This window comes from Diadema setosum, chromosome 1 (genome assembly GCF_964275005.1).
Source record: "Diadema setosum chromosome 1, eeDiaSeto1, whole genome shotgun sequence".
Taxonomy (NCBI): Eukaryota; Metazoa; Echinodermata; class Echinoidea; order Diadematoida; family Diadematidae; genus Diadema; species Diadema setosum.
Genome location: NC_092685.1, coordinates 15,040,579 through 15,061,682, shown reverse-complemented (window position 1 = coordinate 15,061,682; position 21,104 = coordinate 15,040,579). Strand labels below are relative to the sequence as shown.

General features: G+C 37.3%; 1 protein-coding gene across 1 annotated transcript in view; it reads left to right on the top strand.

Annotated features, from left to right (window-relative positions):
* The first annotated feature begins 4,096 nt into the window (after nt 1-4,096).
* LOC140237193 (epididymis-specific alpha-mannosidase-like) overlaps nt 4,097-21,104 on the top strand; it is a 24,137-nt gene continuing 7,129 nt past the window's right edge. Inside the window, exons 1-15 of the mRNA XM_072317137.1 lie at nt 4,097-4,282; nt 5,664-5,804; nt 6,267-6,378; nt 8,024-8,196; nt 9,601-9,719; nt 11,176-11,353; nt 14,303-14,501; nt 14,994-15,187; nt 15,974-16,163; nt 16,657-16,665; nt 16,916-17,076; nt 18,107-18,390; nt 18,822-19,016; nt 19,713-19,856; nt 20,791-20,890. Of these exons, the coding sequence (XP_072173238.1) occupies nt 4,097-4,282; nt 5,664-5,804; nt 6,267-6,378; nt 8,024-8,196; nt 9,601-9,719; nt 11,176-11,353; nt 14,303-14,501; nt 14,994-15,187; nt 15,974-16,163; nt 16,657-16,665; nt 16,916-17,076; nt 18,107-18,390; nt 18,822-19,016; nt 19,713-19,856; nt 20,791-20,890 (2,385 nt within the window). The remainder of the gene's footprint in view (nt 4,283-5,663; nt 5,805-6,266; nt 6,379-8,023; nt 8,197-9,600; nt 9,720-11,175; nt 11,354-14,302; nt 14,502-14,993; nt 15,188-15,973; nt 16,164-16,656; nt 16,666-16,915; nt 17,077-18,106; nt 18,391-18,821; nt 19,017-19,712; nt 19,857-20,790; nt 20,891-21,104) is intronic.

Here is a 21,104-nt window from a genome sequence, read left to right as displayed (position 1 = left end):
CATAGGCTAGCTACCGGAAAACCAGTCCATAAAAGTTCAGCGACCAATCAGCCATCGGTCACCTATCTGTTGTTTGCCAATCAAATGTTATCGATGCAGCATCAGAAAGAAAAAAAAATCCCTAAAGGCGATCAGTGCAATCGCCGAACGATGATAACCAATTGCCGACTAAAACTGTTGTTCAACCTCTGACAACCTACTGCCCATCAGTGGCTAAAGAGGTTTTACAGAAGGGTCGGAGAACTATCTTCACCTGTGTGTGATCAGGACTTTACTTTAACATATATAAACAGATGAATAAATGAGATCGGAACGACTGTGCTGATAGAGTAAAACATGAACTTGAAAACATCCTCTTGAACCACAAAAGTGGTTTTGTTTTAAGAATGCTTCATTGCAGGATGAGAACGCATGAATTCTGGAAAATCAAAATCCCAGTGCGCAATCAAAAAATAGATATAGTCAATGCTAATCATGACTCTATGAATCCATTAAGTATTTGGGGATTATGGTGAAAGAATTATCAACTTTCAATTAGTAAATTGTCACCTCTGAATTTCACTGCATTTCCTACTTTGGAGAAATGTGAAAAGTGGTTGAAATCATTTCGTATAAATAGTCATTCCTATCTCTTCATTCTACTAAGAATCTAATGTCAAAGGATGTTCTAGGTAAGTGGATAAGACTTCCAGTCAAGATGTCCCTTATATCGTGTTTATAATTATGTAGGCAACGCACTTTAGCCTCAATACCTTATGTCGTTCGTCGGGACATTATTCCGTTGGTCCCGTGCAGAAGTTGCTTATTGATTATTTGTAGCATTCAGTGCTTCTTAAGAGGTCTCGTAAAGACATATCAAATCGTTTTTATATCTTTATTCAAATTCAATATGTATTGTACTCCAAAATTTCCGCTCTCAAGAACGTGCTTCACACAACTTTTTTTTTTTCAAGTGAAGAACAGAACATAGGGATTGTCACAATTTGTACACCACAATCAAACGACCTTTCTGAATTGTCGAAAGGGAAAGTGAAATTGATGACTTTAATGGTGATACTGGATGACTAAACTAATTTTCGTTACAATTTACAATAGTACATAAAGCAGTTAACAAAACAGACGAGTAAATGATGGGTTAAAATCCGATTAAAAAATGTGATTGTTAAGTAATGTTACAAGTTGTTTTTAGGTTTTACATAATAATAAACAGCAAACAGTCAATCTGAGCGTCATGATGTTTCCCCAATTAGATGATTATGAGATGTCCCTTCCTCTCTTCCATCGAATTGAGCATGAATAAAATATAGACGGTATTTGGACTGAGATTTTTGCAATATATAGGGAGCGTAAATATCAAAAATATCATCTCAGTATCCAATAATCAATACAACTCTAAAAACAACTTTATGTGATTTTTCTTCCTTTCCACTTCCAAGCAGGAAAACTAGTGAAGATTTACTAACTCATCCAAACAGGATTCATGAAAGGATGGTATCATCGTAATCAATTTCCAATTTATACGGATGTGACTTTAACACTGTTTCACGACATATGTCACTCTGAATTCACATAACATTCAAATTGTTTAATAATGTCCGATTTTAAACGCGTATGACTGTCCTTAACTGTATTTTCATTTTATTTCATTTCATTCTATTTATTCTCAATGAAAAAAAAAAATACTTGAGATAAAACAAAGTAGAATGATGCACGACATCACTTTGGTCAATAATCATAGAGCATATATAACTATTAAGATGCTAATTATTGTTATCGTACGAGTATTATATTACCACTAGCTGCTTCGTTCATTTTCACTTCTTTTCATTTATTTTTCATTTCATTTTTCATTTTCAACAAAAAATATGTGTACAAAATATATCATGCAAAAAAGCAGTGTACATATTCAAACTAAATCGAAATATGATATAAGCACACAACAAATTATAAAGCCAAGATGCATATTTACTGATTAACTATAACATAAAAAAATCGAGATTTGAGGGAAACTTACCATGTATGATGAGCAGTATGTGCAACAGAGGCCGCCAGAAATTCTTTGATTTTACCACCATGCCTGTAGCAGAGAAGTCCGATATGAAAATCTCACATACCATCACCGAGAGGGATATTGGCATAAGTATTTAAAGTTGTTGCCCTTTTTTTCAAAGAAAAACTCCAGTAATCACTGACAATTTTCCATCTCCCCCTAAAAATGCCTAGCCGGAGAAAGAGCACACGCCCTCCAAAGCCTGATGGTAGGTGGTAACTTCGATTTTGCGGCACTGTTCCGACACCTCTGAATCCAATGGAAAAGATAATAATTATCTTATCCGAATAGACTTACTAAGCCTACCTTGTGAGTGTCCATCCATATCAATTTGCCTAATGACATGTGATTGTTCACTCACGTGCTAAATAAAGGCCATATGAGAAAGGGATAACGCTATTCATGGGAGAGAAAGAAAGAGAGGTAGAGAGAGATGAACGAAATCACTTCCCCTGTAAGTAATTGAGAAGTTGTTGCTCTTGGTTTTTTGTTGTTGTTGTTGTTGGGTTGTTTGTTTGTTTGTTTGTTTTTTTTGGGGGGGGGGGTAATTTCTTGAATAAACAAAGTTATTTTTATGTTCAGAATGATAATCACGTTGATAAACAGTAATGACATTAATGATAGCACAGAAGTACTTCTACCACTAATACTTCTGATGATAATAATGATAATAATCATTATCGCCAGTATCATCTTCATCTTAATCATAATAACAATTGTTGTTATCAAAATGATAACGTAGCTCGAAGTTGAGCACCAAGATGTAATCTGGAAGACATGGAACGACATGCCGAATATCTACTAATGTATACCGAATACCTCTCCGTGGAAGCCAAACATTCATTGACTTTGGTATTGGTAAATACATCCCTATCACAATTATTATACAAATATGAAACAGTGTTGACAGCCATCCATAACAAAGTACTAATTTGAATTCTTATACACGAACGTTATACCCCCGATCTCATTTTAAACCTCTCTATCAAGAATTGAAACTTCTTAATCTTATACTGAGCTCATGCAGTATCAACTACTCGTATATGTATCAGTATCTATAAATGTGTCAACTCTTAATATATCATAATATCTCATAATTCAGAATACTACTGCATCATTATACATTCTAAGGGCACAGTTTCCGCAAGTTCTTTACTTTTGGAGATGTACCGCTAGAATGTTTAAAATTATCCCATTGTTATAAGTACCTTATGTGTATTGTTTGTTGGAAATAAGTGTCATTGAACTTGAACTTGAAATTGAACACACACACAACTACACACACACATATGCACAAAATGTATGCGAAATTGCAATATATAGGGGACTCCATTCCCTTTCAACTTCGGATGCACGTCACGAGACTGACACCCATGAGTCATACAGCCTATGAGCTAAGACACTGGGCAAACGAGGCCCACGAGTAGGACACCTGGCGGCAAAAAAAAAAAAAAAAAAAAGATAAATAAATAAGGCCCACAAGGGCTTATTTTCCTAGTGTCAATATCATAGGCCTTTTTAGTGCCTACATAGTGTCGAGCTGGCGGGGTTATTTTGCGTAGTGTTGAGCGGGTGTCGAGCTCATGGGTTATATGACTCGTGGCCTGTAAGGCTCAGGGACTCTTTTTTCAACGTGAAATGACTCATTTGCTGTTTGGCTAGTGGGATGACCACACACTTTCCCGGGGAATACTGCTTCTCTGCGCTGAAATGGAAGACAACCAACAAAAACAACTACAGTTATGTAGCAGTATGAGTAATCTCAAAACGTGTGAGTGTTCAAACAACTACGACGTCGCAGTACACTTTGATTGATACCTGCGACAATATTATCAGATAATTGGCAGGAATGTTTTTGTCTCAGACTTTGATCTTTAATCCTCCAGACCCATTGTCTATAGCTGTCTTTATATGGTAAATGCTAATCGTGCCATCAAACCTCGATTTGATATTGCATTCACAATTACAGTATAATTGTTCAGAACAATTCCTGTAAGTTGTATTTGGAGAACATCTCAATCGGACGTTATTGTTGCTGAATGAAACATGACGGCTTCTGGTCAGAAGAGGATAGCATTTGTCCTATTGTGGAGTGCGTGTCTTGGTTCTTCAGTCGTCATTGCAAGAACGGTGGAATCTCGGCCCAATGCCGAGGTTGCTACTACCAGCAATCTTGAAGTCTTCGTGGTTCCACATAGTCATATGGACGTGGGATGGGTTTACACAGTAGCGGTAGGCACACGATGTCATATCCCCGGTTTTTCAATTGAATGCATGAAATGTACATCATAATAAATTAGTGGTTCAAGGATAGATCGTTTGTTTGAGCAATCTCTCTATTGATTGATTGATTGATGATACTGATTAACTGACCACCTTATACACTGACTGCCGTCACCTTGTAGACTTTTTAACATTTTTGATAGCGACACGCAGCTACAGAATAGTAACGAAGCGTACGTTCAAAACCAGTAGACCTATTCGTAATTCGAAAATAAAAGAACTCAAATCTTATAGAGTGTATTTGGCATGTATTATGTAAATTTTAATAAATTAAAGAAAAACTGGATGAAGAACTCAGAAGCATAGGAATTTGAAGACAGAATCCTACCAATGAAGGTCATGGCAGTTTTACCTTTGTAAACTCTATAATTACATACAGCAACCCATTTTTTAAAACAATGTCTATTGTGTTTTGAGAATTGATGAGACAGTTGTCTCCGCAGAACAGGGGGGGGGATGTACACACACACACACACACACACACACACACACTGTCGGTTAAAAAAAAATGGGGAAGTAAGAAAAAAGCTGACTTTCCAGCTAGACATTCTTCACATCAAACAAGGGAGAGGGAGGTGGGGGAGGGGAGGGAGAAAGGTAACATTGGCCATTGAATTAACCAACATAATACGAGCACAATCCCTCCTCCGCCGCCCCCCCCCCCTCCCCCCACCTCCTCGGTCGCAGCACCGCCGTCATTGACGTGTATTGGGGGTGAACGTGACCGTGAATTCCAGATTCAACGGTGCAGTCGAAGTAATGATCTGAATACCCTGTTAACGGGGCACTCAGAAGGAATGAATTTAACCTTTATGCAAATTATGTTTGACTGGATATGAGATTCGAAAAAATAGTCCAAAAACTAATAGCGCCTTTATCAAAAGAAATTTGTTCACGTTGAAAGGCAGACTTCAGATTTGTATCGCATGTCTCGTGCTTATAAGTAACAAAAGGGTTTAAGCGTTAAACTTCTGTAAGACTCTAGCATGGATGCAAGATTCTCTGAAGATTCGTCTGCACGTGTTGTGTGAGTGTGTGTGCGTGTATGTGTGTGTGTGTGTGCGTGTATGTGTATGTGTGTGTGTGTGTGTCGTGTGTCGTGATGGTGCTGTGTTGTATATATTTTCAGAACTGATGAAAAGAAAGGCAGGCATAATGACAAGGATATTTGTCTTCAACAAACTATATTTGTCTTTTTATCTTACGTTAACGTCATCTCATTTTCATTGTACCTTCTTAATTTTGTCTTCTGTTCAAAAATTATATATATATATTGTAATATGAAAGTGATAATCTGACTTCTTTTAAATGTCCGATAAATTATCCCTAGGAGAGCATGCATGCCTATGCGGCTAATGTGTACACGACGGTGATCCAAGAACTCGCCCGAAGTACGAGCAAACGTTTCATCGCTGTCGAGCAGGAATTCTTTCGCCTGTGGTGGAACGACGTGGCTACAGACAAACAGAAGGTGCTAAATAACATAATTATTTCCTTCATGTTAATCATTCATGTTAATCGCACAAGGTGAAAATGTTGCTGTCCAAATAATAATATGTAGGTATGTATATGATTATGTATATAATTATACATATGTATACTCTTTATACATAATTAATGGATATTGTACTACCACAGTCATACTGGAAAATGAAAGAAGTTGTGATATAAGAGACACTGAGCCTTATACGCCTACGTCCGTATATCGAGAATTTCATTTCAGTAATGTACTGCTCTCGGCACTTAATCCTCCTTTCTCATGTGCTCCCTCTCTCTCTCTCTCTCTCCCTCTCTCTCTCTCTCTCTCTCTATCTATCTATCTATCTATCTATGTATTTATCTATATCTATCATCCTTATATCTATCTTTCTTTCTATCTATCTATCTATCTCTCTCTCTTTATCTCTATGTCTCCTTCTGAGATTGCTCACAGAATCAAACCAGGCAGTTGGTTAAGAAAGGTCAGCTGGAGTTCGTCATTGGTGGTCAAGTGATGCATGACGAGGCGGTGACTGAGCTCAGTGCCATCATTCAACAAATGACAGGTACTCGGGAGTACGCCATTGGATTTCTTGACTGTTCTCAGTACACCGTACTAAGAAGTGATTTCTTTTCAGAATCAAGATAGGAGATAACGCTAACAATATCAGATGTTTGTTTAACAGTTCAAAGTTAAAAAGATACATGATTAGTGGATAAACCATGCAATGTTGAAAAATACATATCACAAGTTAATCGTGCAATAGTAAACGTAGTGATTGTAAGCAGACATAACAACAAACAATTGAATGTGGTGCCAGTGAATATTATATTGGATATTAAAAGATACATGCACTTAAAGTGTCTAAATTATGATACATGTGTTGAACATTTCCTGGTTCTCTGTCTTATATTCCGTAATGGCATGTGTGGATATTGGTACATACATTGATGTAACGCACATACATCTTTCTTGGTGATAATAAGTAACGTGTATGCTAAAATTCGTACATATTTTTACGATTTTGCTACTGCACAGCCCTTGATAACAGACAAGCTGAACAGAACCGATAATTCTGTTCACAATTCATTCATATTTTGTAGCAGTTGAGACAGCAAAGCATACGAAAGTAATTAAAGATGAATGTCCTGTTTAGACATCAATCGGTATCATTTCTGTTGATGTAGGATTCATTACATCCACCTAGGCATAACTGCTGTTTAAAACGAATAAAGGAAGATAAGGAGTTGCATGAGTGTAAACAACTGCTGTCAAAAAAAAAAAGAAGAAGTATAGAGTGCATGATTCATTGACCCAGAGTAGTACATTCAGTGTAGGATCTAGACATTGTTCTTATAGGACACCAAAACCCAAAAAACAATTTGTATATAGTGAAAGCAGCAACATTAGTAGAACACATCAGTGAAAGTTTGAGGAAAATCGGACAATCCATGCAAAAGTTGTGAATTCTTAAAATTTTGGTGTTGGAACCGCTGGATGAGGAGACTACTAGAGTTGATGACGTCATGTGTGGACAACGACATAAAGAAAATATAAGAAGAATTCCACAAAAAAGAAAAATAATTTTTTTCATGAAAATTACACATTCCACACATCACACAAGTTACTGGCTTTTGTTAAGGGTAATATAATTCCCCCTGCTTTCTGAAAGAGGTTAGTCAAGTGCTCTTTCATTACGCTAGAAAAGTGAAAGCATGATGAATTTTCTTTACACTTTCTTTATATTGTTGTGAACACATGATGTCATAAACTGAAGTAGTCTCCTTATCCAGTGGTTACAACACACAAAAAAAAACGTTAAAAATGCATAACTTTAGCATCGATTGTCCGATATTCCTTAAACTTTAAATGATGTGTTTTACTAATGTTGCTACTTTCACTCAATCCACATTGCTCTTTGGGTTTTGGTTTCCTTTAAGGGCGACATACGATTATTATTACCTTAGCATTGTCATATATCATTACACCTCGGTTATAAGCATGTTATGTAGGGTAACACGCCGAGAATCACAGGCGAATGAAGGAACCGAAGTTATCTCATCGTTATGTCTACAGTTGTATTCACTATCACACTCTAAACGGCGTGATTTGAACCAAGAGGCAGACAATAGCTATTTTAAGAGATGCAATGTCTAACGTTTATGTGTGAGCCTCACAATTTCAATCTTTACTCCCACCTTTCCAATCAGAGGGACATACATTTATCTACGAGACATTTGGCGTTCGTCCAAGGTTTGGCTGGCACGTAGACCCGTTTGGCGCCTCAGCGGCCACGCCCTCTCTCTTCGCCCTGATGGGATTCAATGCCCACCTCACGTCTCGCATTGACTACGACAAGAAAGCCGAGATGATGAAAAACAAGGTAACACCATAGGGGGTATGAGAAATAGATTTCACCAAGAGAAATGGTTCCGTGTAATCTAGCACGTAGGAAATGGACACCACTCTATATTCCTCTCTCCCTTTCTCCTTCTCCCTCTCCCTCTTCCTATCTACCTAAAGATACAGAAATGAATATAGCATACACACACACTCACGCATACCCTATGTGTGTGTTTGTATGATATGTGCATCCATACACCTGTCTATGCATTCCTGTATACACACACACATGCACATCACAGAGAGAGAGAGAGAGAGAGAGATATGTATATATATATATATATATATATATATGATTATATATATATATATATATATATATATACATATATATATATATACATATGATTTTATATATGTATTATTTTATTTCCATGTATATAAACATAGGGGCCCGAATTCACGAAGGTGGTACAATGAAACCATGGTTTAAACCATGGACAAAAATCATGGAGCGCCAAGTGTCGCACGGAATATTTCGTTACGAAATTGGTCATTTCGTCGACAAAATGACCGTTTCGTTAACGTTTCGTGGACGAAATGTTCATTTAGTTACAAAATGTTGTCATTTTGTTACAAAATAATCATTTCATCGACGAAATGATTGATTTCGTAACGCTTGGCGCTCCATGGTTTTTGTCCATGGTTTAAACCATGGTTTCATTTGTACCACCTTCGTGAATTCCGGCAAATATGGAGGCGGAATAGTGGACAGATACATCGACGCAAAACATAATCATGATACAATTACAGATGATCATAGAATTATTGTAGGTACGGGTATGTTTGTATGTGTGCATGTTTACGTATGATCATTGTGACTGCATTAGTAATAATTTTGTCGATCGAGAAGTAGAGAGATGAATACACTAGAAGTAAGATAAGCTAACCATATGATATTTAGAAGAAAGACTACCCACCAATATACTAGTATTATTTAATTTGATGAGTTGATGCTTCACTTCCGCGTACACAATAATATTTATTCCATTGTCGTGTCGTGATCTCTTCTTTGGCTCATCTCCATGATTTATTTGGGAACATGATAATTCATGTGGTCATTCCTAAATTGCATCTGTTTGATCATGGCTTACGATTTCTTTTCCCTTCAAGATGATCTCGTATGCATCGCACTTTTCCTACCAATGAAAAATGTGAGATCATAGTTATAATTATAATTATAATTATATAATATAATATATATATATCATATATAATTATATATTTATATATTCATATAATCAAATAGGTCTAATTACATAATTATATGATTATATAATATATGATTACCCATTTATGCAAAAAAAAAAACAACAACAACACTGACGCAAGCAAGAATTTTTTGTCAAAAAAACAAACAAACAAAAAACACGGTATTTGACAGGGTCTCCAGTTTGTTTGGCGAGCGTCCCCGTCCCTGGGCATGCCAGCCGATATGTTTACCCACGTCATGGACAACTACAGCTACTGCGTCCCGGGCGAGATTCCCCCATTTTCAGACAAGTAAGATTCTCAGCACGTCTCTCTACTGTCGTTCTTTTTAATCTCATCATGCTTACCGTGAATTGTGAGATTAACACAGTGAAACAGACAAATTCGATTATGAGGATTGGACTTCTATTTTTGATATCTCAGCCATTTCAAAACAAATTTTCATCAAAGAAATGTTGAATTCCTCTTGGAATTACATCCTCTTTCATATTTCTTAAGAGGTATCCCATTATCTCACCAAAAAATGGTAGAAACCTGAAAGTTAGATCTCAACCAAAACTATACAATCCGTTTAAGGCTCGTTACTACCTTTCAAAATCCTTAGCCGTCATGATACGTTTACATTTCGAATTAATATGACCTTCCTCTCAGTACGCCATTAAATGGTTGACCATGGTCCAATAGCCAGCAGTGAAATCTAATTAATCTAATGCGATCAACTCCATCGGCGTTGCGTGATATGCTATTCTTATCAATTATCATTGCTCTGAGATAGTTATGCAACGAGCTGATGAAAATATAAGTTTCACTCTTTTTTTTTCTTTCTCTTTACGTCACCAAAGTGTTACGGTTCAAGTAGAAAATACACACTTCTGACGAGGGATTCCTGCATAGATGAGACCGTATTGTTATTATTACACCTATCATTATGATTATTGTTATCACCACTGTTATTACTATTGATAAAAATCAAAATAATAATAGTAATAACAATAATGATAATAATAATGATAATAATAATAATAATAATAATCATAATAATAATAATAATAATAATAATAATAATAATAATAATAATAATATTATTATTATTATTATTATTATTATTATTATTATTATTCATTATTATTATCATTATTATTATCATTATTATCATTATTATTAATCTAGTTATTATGATTATAATCATTATTATGAAAAACCAGAAAACATGTAATAGCTGCTGCACAGTAATAACATCTGCAAGACAATATACTTCTTCAAAGTTCCTCCTTTTCTTCTATGTAATTATTTTCATTTTCTTATTATTGTTCTTTTCTAGTGATATATTTGTACATTGTCACTTTTGTTGAAAATTAAATAAATGAAACGAAACAAAGTGAAATGAATTATATCCGTAATGTGACCTTAATGGCTCTACCTAATCATTTGAGACCTTTGCAGGCTTGACATTCCTTATTATCATCACAAAGCTAGATTGAATGATACATTAAATGTGAGAGAAAATGGTAAGAGATGACTTGGTAGATGAAATTGTTCTTCAACACAACTTTTCTATTGATTGAATTAACATCTACCACTTTACCATGTTGTATCTATAAATCAGAGGCATTATAGGGCACATCTCTAACCGTAGATTTACAGTGAATTCTCCCTCTTTGATTTTCCTGCTGCTGCTGTTGTTTTCCTGCCTATGAAGACTAAAAAAATAAATAAACTATTTCTTTCATTTTCCTGTTTCACGAAGACCCGGATACATGTGGAACGGCGTGGCCAAATTTCCCAACCCTCCATCGGACGGTATCTATCCCAACATGAGCGATCCGGTAAACAAAACCAACGTGGCACAATATTCAGACTTTATGGTGGCAAACATACGGCAACGTGCAGCATGGTTTAAGTCACCGTTTCTTCTGTGGCCATGGGTAAACCTCTACAACAATTTACTCGAAAAAAAAAAAAAAAGAAGAGTGAAAACCTTCATAATATACTTAAAAAAATAATCAGTCTTTCTACACATGAAAACAAAACAAAACAAACCACAAACAAACCACAAACAATTCAATGTGCTATTCAACTGCAGCCATGACAATTTTTTTTTTTCAGTATATCCTCCATAATCCTTTCCCTTTTTTCAATTTCTCCTCTTTCCTCCGAAAAGTCACTCCGAATGTGATTTGTCAGATGGGTGTATCCACTTCAGTTGAGTAGTTACCCTTCAGTTTGCTTGATGACTTTTTTCTACATTTTTTTTCGTTCTTTACAGGAAAAGTAATTAATTTGTTCTTAATTGTATTTCCATTCAGCCACGATGATGATACAAAAACCAATTAATCGCAGGGGCCGCGGAATGTTTTTCAGTGTGTGTGTTGGGGGGGGGGGGGGGGTTGGTGTCAAGGGCACCGGCGTAGCCAGGATATGATCTTGGGGGCGGTTACTATGCGAGGGATCGAAGCGACCGACCCCGAGCGAGCGGAGCGAGCGAGAGGGGGAGGGTTTGGGAGGGGGGTGTCCTCCCTCCCACGTGAAAATTTTTTGCATTTTTATGTTGTAAATGGTGCACTTTGATGCACGTTTTATTGACCTAGAACGACCCCACTTGTTTAAGGTAGCAGGATATTTTGATGTGGTTGACCAATAATGTGTCTATAAAGTGGTAGCATTTTAATAAACGTCTTGTATTAATTCTTACAATGAATTTCATGAACGCTGTCTGTTAAGCAATCAAACAGAAAAGGCATGCACACGAGGGTGTATATAAGGGATATTTCTCCTTCCATACGAAGGTGATTTTACATTTTCAGATCTAAAATTTAGCGATCTGGCGCAAACTTTTGGTGCAATACTTGGAATTTATCTAGCTCCCCCCCCCCCTAAAAAAAAAAAAAGATAATGATGGAAATAATTAGGGTTTTTTCAGGGAAGTGTTAATAGCGAAATCACGACAGTTAGCTCTTATTCCGCGTGTGCATTATCTGTGTGTATGTACAAAGTCTAATGAGGTAGAGGGGGAGGGTGTGGGAGGGGCATGCCCCCTCCAGCTCGACGGAGCTTTTGCGTTTTTGGAATTGAAATAAAGCAATCTGAAGCACACTTTTTGTAGGAAAGTCGGAAATTGTCATTCCCAAAAGTGTACTAAGTCTATAGAGGGGACTAAAATGTGCGTCACTAAGTGACGGCACCTTTTGGTAACTTGCACATTTTGGTAATTTACCAAAATGTGCCGATTTACCAAAATGTGCCGTAACATACTCCCATACTCAGTATTCGAGGGAGCTTTTTTTTTTTCCTTCATTTTTAGAACTGAAATTCAACAATCTGGCGCACACTTCTGTTGGAATATCTGGAAATATTTAGTAGTAGCCATGATAAAAATCATGGGCGGACATACTCGAGGGGGATTCGAACCCACGACCTCCTGATCACCGGACAGGCGTCATCTCCACTAGACCATCGAGCTTTCGCCCGACAGCAAGTGTTGGTTCTAATCCTTATAGCATGCAGCGGGAACCGCGTAATTATTCAAATTCATGAAATTCTTCCGTCGAGATGCTTTCATTGCAACTGATTGACAAATTGCCCTGCATCGACGTAATGAATTTGAATCTGGAAATTTGTCAATCAGAGAAGTGCGAGTCTGTGGAAGGAGACATAGCAGGATGATGTGGGAGGGGACCCCTCCTATGCGGTCATGAGGGAGATTGTGTATTTTCTGATCGCAGTTAAACGTTTTGGTGTCCACATTTTGTGGCATATATTTGGAAAACTCAAAATGTAGCCATAGTCTACTTGTATGCACAGGGCGGGGGGGGGGGGGGAGCAGGGAGAGAGCGTGGGAGAGTGCTATCCCCACCCTTCCCGTACGAGGGAGCTTTTGCCTTTTTAAATTGAGATATCTTGTATACGCATATTTGATATGGAATATTTGGGAAATTAACAACAACAAAATGATCGGGGAACTGAGAGAGGGAAGGGTTGATTAAAAAAGGATATTCCCCTTGTACATGAGGGAACAATTGATTTTTCGGAATGTAAGAGACAAGTCTTGTGCACTAAGAATCATTCAGAATATCAAATTCATGAGTGTTGTGATTTTTCCCCACTGTTCTCCCCTTTTTTTCTTTGTTTTTCTTTCTTTTCATTTTTTTTCGCGAACCCAAAGTGTGTGTGTGTGTGTGTGGGGGGGGGGGGGGTGAGGGGGTCCCTCCCCCCCCCCCCCCGGTTCCGCGGCCCCTGAATCAAAGTACAGAACATCAACTAATGAAACAGAGAATCTACGACGAATCGCACTGAACTGCACAGGGGTGTCCCTCATGCTAATCCTATCTGCCTAGATTGCGCACCAGCTATGAGTAAAAAAAAAAAAAAAAAAAAAAAAAAAAACCATGGCAGCATAAAAGAAGGGGAAACCCCCAGTAATCTAGACATTTATACATAATGATGGACATGGAGCGATAAGGGGCATTATGGTATCTTTATTGTGTTCAGTATCGTCATGTCTCGTCTGTCATATCATTCGAAATAAGAATAAAACTATTCCCGCATATGAAGCCAGCCCAATTTTATTCAATTGAATTCAATTTGATATATTACATTTTCTTCTTCGACAGAACATATCATGATAAACGAAAATTATCTTGAGTGCACAATAGTTGACTGTAAGGTTGAAAAGTATAATTAAAGAATTAAAAGCATCTAAACATAGCTTCAAACCAATTGAGCTTTATGTCACATTATCAATGCTTTGAGGAAAAAAGTGAGGAATCCACGCTAGCAAGGAATGCACTCTTACAAGAAATGCATGTTATTAATAATTCATATCATAATTTTGCTTACAGCTTTTAAATTGTCTGTCATTTTTTTTATCATCAAAGGGTTGCGATAAGCAGTTCTTCAATGCTTCCGTCCAGTTCGCCAACATGGAAAAACTCTTGTCGCACATCAACCAGCAGAGAGAGAAATACCGAATTAAGATCCGCTTCGCCACCCTTAGTGAGTTTTTCACCGCACTGTACAACAATGACTCCACGTGGGACGTGAAAGATTCGGGAGACTTCCTCCCGTATTCAACGGGTGAGATTTGTCAAACCATCTTATTTGATTTGATTTGATTTGATTTGATTTGATTTGATTTGATTTGATTTGATCAGAATTGATACGATTTATTAAAAGAATATGAAGATAGTGGATTCATTTTAATCTCGTTCGATATCATTTGTTTTGAGTTGAGTTGAGTTGAGTTGAGTTGAGTTGAGTTGAGTTGAGTTGAGTTGAGTTGAGTTGAGTTGAGTTGAGTTGAGTTGAGCTGAGTTGAGTTGAGTGGAGTGGAGTTGAGTTGAGTTGAGTGAAGTAAGCTGAGTTGAGATGAGCCGAGTTGTTTTTACCATAATATTCATTCACATATCCACTTGTTTCCGCAATAATACATCATGAATAATTTCAATTTTTGTTTTCTGTATAAGTTTTTTTTTTTGCCAAAGGGTTCTTTTTTACCTCTTCTGTTTAATGTTGTTACATATTGTACATTAGGATTACCGATAACAGTCAGCTCTGAATCTCTTCTAGCTCGACAGGAAGCTTGGACTGGTTTCTACACCTCTCGCAGCGAATTGAAAGGGTTGGCCAGGCGGAGTCAGGCAATGCTGCGAGCCGGCGAGACGCTCTTCTCCGTCTACACACATCTCTACAATGTGACACGAAGCCTTAACACGACCGCCATGTTAGAAAAATTGAAGCAGTTGAGATGGGCAGCAGCAGAAGTAAGAAGCCCGTGCATCGGAAATGTTTCCTTCAAGTATCAATGTTTGAACATAGCCCCAAAACTTGTTAGAATTCGGGCGCTGTACTTTGAGTGCTTATCAGCGAAGTCAATTAGTGATAATGGCTTTTGCTGTGCAGCAGCACGATGTCGTATCCTCTTCTCTCATTAAAGTTTTGTCTTCTTCCAATCTTCATCTTAAAGGGGAATGAAGACCACATATTTTATGTGGAATGAGTATATTTTGTAAAGTGTGTATAATATATTTATAAAGTTGTCCATGCGTGAGTCACGTATACTGTTGTAGTCTTCTCATCCAGCGCTTGCTGCACCAAAACTTAAAAAAAAAATCATCAAACTTCACTGTTGTACACTACTGATATTGACGCATTCACTCAATCCATATGATGTAGATTTGGGTTTCATCTCCGTTCAACTGACTCTTCTTGTTGTCTTAGTGAGGTGGAGCACTTCTTTTTCCTTTTGTCTGCTCTTCTGTCACTCAGCACATTGCCATTTTTTTTTTTTTTTTGGTCTGTCATCCTCTGTGGTCATCAGTGGTTGAACCAACGCATTTGGTATTTCTGAGTAATTTGTTTTTACAGCCTTATCAAACCTCTTTGACGATGAAACCCGCCTTATCTGCAGAAGAACGCCTCTGTATGTATGAAGGATGACCTAGAGGTTTTATTGTTTGTTTATTCATTTGTTTGTTTCTTTCTTTCTTTCTTTCTTTGTCCTTGTAGTTTTGTTTACGGTCGTTTACATTTACTGAGTTTGTTTCCAGGTGCAGCATCATGACGGTATCACTGGCACAGAGGCCCCGGCGGTTAGAGACATGTATACAACTCACCTAGATGATGGAAGCAACGCCACTTCCGGCGTCATCACGGATATACTGTCTGAGCTCATACAGATAGGCGGACCACCGAAAGCAGAACGGGGAGAAGGGCTTCGGACCCAGCCACACCCAACAGGTACAAACAGTATATACATTATTAATCACTACACTTTCTACAGTTTATACTCATAAAGATTAACAACGAAAAGGATAGTTTTTTTTTTGTACCTCGCCGAAAACTGCCTTGCCCTCCCCTCCCTTTCTCTCTCTCTCTCTCTTTCTCCCCTTCCTCCATCTCTTTTAAGGCGGCCGTCTTAAGTATTCTTTTTAAGTGTATTAGATTTTCGTACTCCCGGAAAATACCACTGTTTATCTCTTTGCAAAGTTAATGGCGTCTTAGCTCTTCCAGGCAGACACAGATAACATTTTCAGACAAAATTGTATAGATATCTTTCTAATTACATTTGTACGTGCATGCTATACAGACCAGGTTTGACATGAGATTCAATCATAATGAGGGGCCAGGATATCTTTACCGAAGATACAACCCTGCAGGTTCATCCCGTTCCTATTCACGTACAGTGTAATGTACGCATTAATTTTGAAAAACAAAAGGTTAACGGTGAAAGAAAGATTCAGTCCTAGATACCCATCATCCTGTGAATTTTGTCAAGTGTCATTTCTATAATCTTGCTCTGACGTCTTCATATTTTCTATAAAAAAGAACAAAACAACAGCCACAAATTTAGCATACAGACATCTCCGATAAATTGGGTAGATAGGAAATTTGTGTGATATTATGATTCTGTGTTGAATTAGTGGTATGACGCATTGTGCTCTCGCCAACCAAGAGTGGATTAATAATTGCAGTCTATTCAAGAGCACAAGGTGTCCTTTTCATACCAGGCGAACAAAGGATGAGGAAGAAAGCGGTTCCGATCGCGGTGTACAATTCACTGGGATGGAGGGTTCGGCGAGTCGTCCGTATGCAGGTGGACGCCCCGAATGTGACGGTGATGAACAGTAAAGGGGAAACAGTGAAGAGCCAGGTATATAATTATATCCAGAAATCCCTCCGTGACATATAAGGTGAAGCTGAGTGAGATTTAGTACAAGACAGACAAGACAGTACAAGACTGTAGTACAAGATTTAGAAAGCAACAATAACCTACAGATGAATATATATATATATACGTGTATATGTGTATATGTATTTATATACATAATTATGTATCATATTACATAATATTCTATCATGAAGAGTTTGAATGCAAAAACAGATAGATGCCATTTTCAAAGTATTAAAGTAATGGAGAAAAATCCAATCTTTTCAGTGATACTGCACTTATTACATAACAAGAAATATCTTTGAAGATATCAGAATTATCACATTCATTACATTCTAATCATTTATTTGTTTTTCAGTAGATTTACTCACAAATATCTCAAATGGAAGAAAATGGATACATGTTTTAAATGTTTAAACTCTCTCTTTATCTCTCTCTCTATGAAAATATCATGCATTTCATGTATATAATTAATATATATATATATATATATATGTGAGATATGAGAAAGGAAGGAGAAAATCGGTGCGTAGCTTTGACATTATTATTCCTCTTACTGTTCCTCCTTTTCGGAAAAGCGCACGAGTTGAAAAATTGGTCTCCGCCGGGACGCCGAACTTGATATATATATATATATATATATATATATATATATATATATATATATATATATATATATATATGTTTATGTATAGATCAATAGATAGATAGATAAATAAATAGATAGATAGATAGATAGATAGATAGATAGATAGATAGATAGACAGACATAGATAGACAGATAGATGTGTATATGATATAAGGATATACTTTGGTGTGTATGGTCTTCTCACCTATGGTAACTACTTCTCAACTACTTGATCTGATGAAGATATGAAGGCATAGATATGGTTTTAACGGGTCATGGAACTCTCGACAAAATATACTTCCAATTCAGCTTATTAGCGAAACTGAAAACAAAATTAAGAAAATACAATTGAATTATGATATTTTCCTCAAATCACTCCATCAGATAGATCCACCTGTCAATCCGTCCGACCCGTATCATCTCTTCTTCTTCGCTGATCTCCCTCCCGTGGGGTACGAAACCTACGTCCTTCTCTATTTCGACGCCGTCTTGCCCAGTGCCACACAGCCGACTATAAGGAAATATGAAATGGGAGCAGCGAAGAGCTCTAGGGGAACGAGCGGCCCAGAAGGCAACAATGAAGAAAGTGGCAGCATTTCTATTGAAAACGGATGTTATGAAATCACGTATGACGAGACTTCGGGTTTACTCTCATCAATCAGAGACAAGTAAGGGTGATATCTACTCATCTTCTGTCAAAAATTAATTCAACTGTTATACAATTAACACAACGTACTAGAAATTCAACATTGAAAAGTAAGTTGTATTTCAATATGACAGTTCCACTGGTTTCTTGCAGCCGAATACTCTACATCACTCTTTGTACAAGCTTTGGACCGCCTTCACCTCAAACTCACCTTCCAAATTTTTGAAGACATTCATCATGCTAAATAATGATGTCCATTACCGCTAATAGTGGAATGCACATGGGGAGTAAATCCTTTGCACCACTATATCCAAAACCACTGACTTTTTTACTTTTGCGATACAATGAGATTAGAAAACAGAAAAATAAAGTAATGAAAAGAAATGCATTTAACATTTCCTTCCTGGTTAGTCATGTTTGCTGGTGGATTGTTTTTGCTCTGCTTCGGTCTAGGCGATCTGGCGTGGAGACTTCAATATCGGCCAGGTTTATGGAATACAGTGTCTACCACAATGTGTTGTACGGTCAGCCGTCCAACAACTACATTTTCCGACCTTATGGTTCGGCTCAGGACATCCATAGCTACCGCACCAATCTAACTGTAGTCACGGGCGATGTTGTGAACGAAACCCGACAAGAATTCTATGGGTAAGACATATCATGCAGATTTAACTTCATTAGAAATGTGGATCATACGGAATGTTTGACATTACCAACAAAGATTAGTGAGCTCCTTGCATGTCTTGTGTCTAATTCTTCAAAATCGTTTGCTCCAAGCACGTCTCATTTCCTGTCTATAATAACCTGCTTTTATCTTTCATTTCACATCTGAATGACTACTAAACGACACCTTTGCATATCATTATGACAAACAGTGGGATATTATTTACTTCCGAACAGTGGCATGTACTTTCAAACAAACACACATCACTATTATTTATTTCGGGTTTGTTTGATTTTTTTATTCGGATGTGGAATGTTTCTTTTCGTTAAAATCAAATACACACTCGCATAATTCAAATTGACTTAAATGCCCAAATTTAAAGAAAAAATAGAATTCTTCTATGTTGACTTGACGTCGTAAAACGGCAACTAGAATCAAGTACAATTCCATATCATGTCCGTCTGAATGGCTTCGCTGAATAGAGTAAAATCACAGGAATATGGATGGGAACAGTTTCATTAAAATGACAAAGTTGTGGACATTAGGAAATGGAATCTTACATGTTACCACTGATACTAATTGAAAACCATATTGGTAAGTTGGAGAGGGTGATAATGCGATATCATTGTCGAGATAACACACACGCTTCTTGTAAATACACCATCATATTTCTGCGGCAGTCTTTTTGACGAGAAATCTAGGTACTCCGTGAGAACCAGACTGGTCAGCGATCCAGCTGGAGGTGGGGATAACATATCCTGTGGCCACATCGAAATGGACTTCGACGTCGGACCTCTATCGATGAACAAGGAGGCGGTTTTCAGGTAAAGTCCATCAATACTATCCCAGCGATCAGCGGATGGTTTGCACCGGCCAATTGATAAGTTTCCACCAATCAACAATATGAAATTTCCAGCATTGATGGAAAGTAATGAAACAGGTTAATATCCAGATGTTTCCCTCCAGTTGACACTTTTCACCAATCAAACTTCAAATTTCGATGTATGGTCAATATTGTGGGAACTTTGTTCCCACTGGCATCACAATATCTATGATAAATTCCTATTTATATTAGCATGATCGAAAAACAATGAACAGGAAATTAAAGTATGTTACAATGAGGTCCATTGTGATATATATTTATACATGTATATATAATCAATTGCGTGGCAATGCTCAAACATACTGCAGAGCAAGTATTTTGGATTCAGCATGCTCTTCAGAGTTGTAGATTTTAAGTGAGCTGTTAATTGAACTCGAGTTTCATGGCTACTGGGCATCGGGTAGGTACGTACTCAATGTATCGGAATGGATTTCAAGAAGATGAGCAAATCATGCACGTCTCTTATTAACTAAATGTATATGAATTTACATGACACTACATTTGAATTAACTACTGTCATGTATCATGATCCGATCGCAAAAGAAGGACGTGTAATAGTTATGTCAGCAGGTCTCATAAAGAGAAACACATCAGGCCCAATCAGCCAACAGGTCATTTCCACCTTTCAACAAGTAGTTTTCATCTATCAACAGATTTTTTGTCAATTGATTCGTGGCACGACAAGTTTAGGTAGAATTATGATGTCAAAATAATTCAAAATCTACAAAGCTGTATTTTATTCATGATTCATGCTTCCACCTACAAGATTTCATAATCCGATATCAACAGGCCAGCACAATTTCCAGCCGACCTCTGTCTCATCGCTAGCATGTAATTCAATAATCTCATGCGCTTTGTTTCCTGTCGCGCTCTAGATTTTCAACCTCTCTGGCTTCCAGGGGTAACCTTTACGCTGATGTCAACGCATATCAGACCATGAACAGAACAAGGATTCCTGGAACGACAACAGCTCAGGTATGATGATATCTGTATAACCGTCAGGCCGTCCTAGGAACATTTATTATGTGCATCAATTTGCTCTTTAACGTTTTGCTCTTTAACAGTTTTTTGTTTTTGTTTTATCAAATCAAATTTGAGGTAATTTTGTTCGAGGTGCAGATAACGGCTTCAAAGTCGTGTCTGGTCGACGGGCGGGCTCTCAACTGATCGCTTTTTGTTGTTGTGGGGG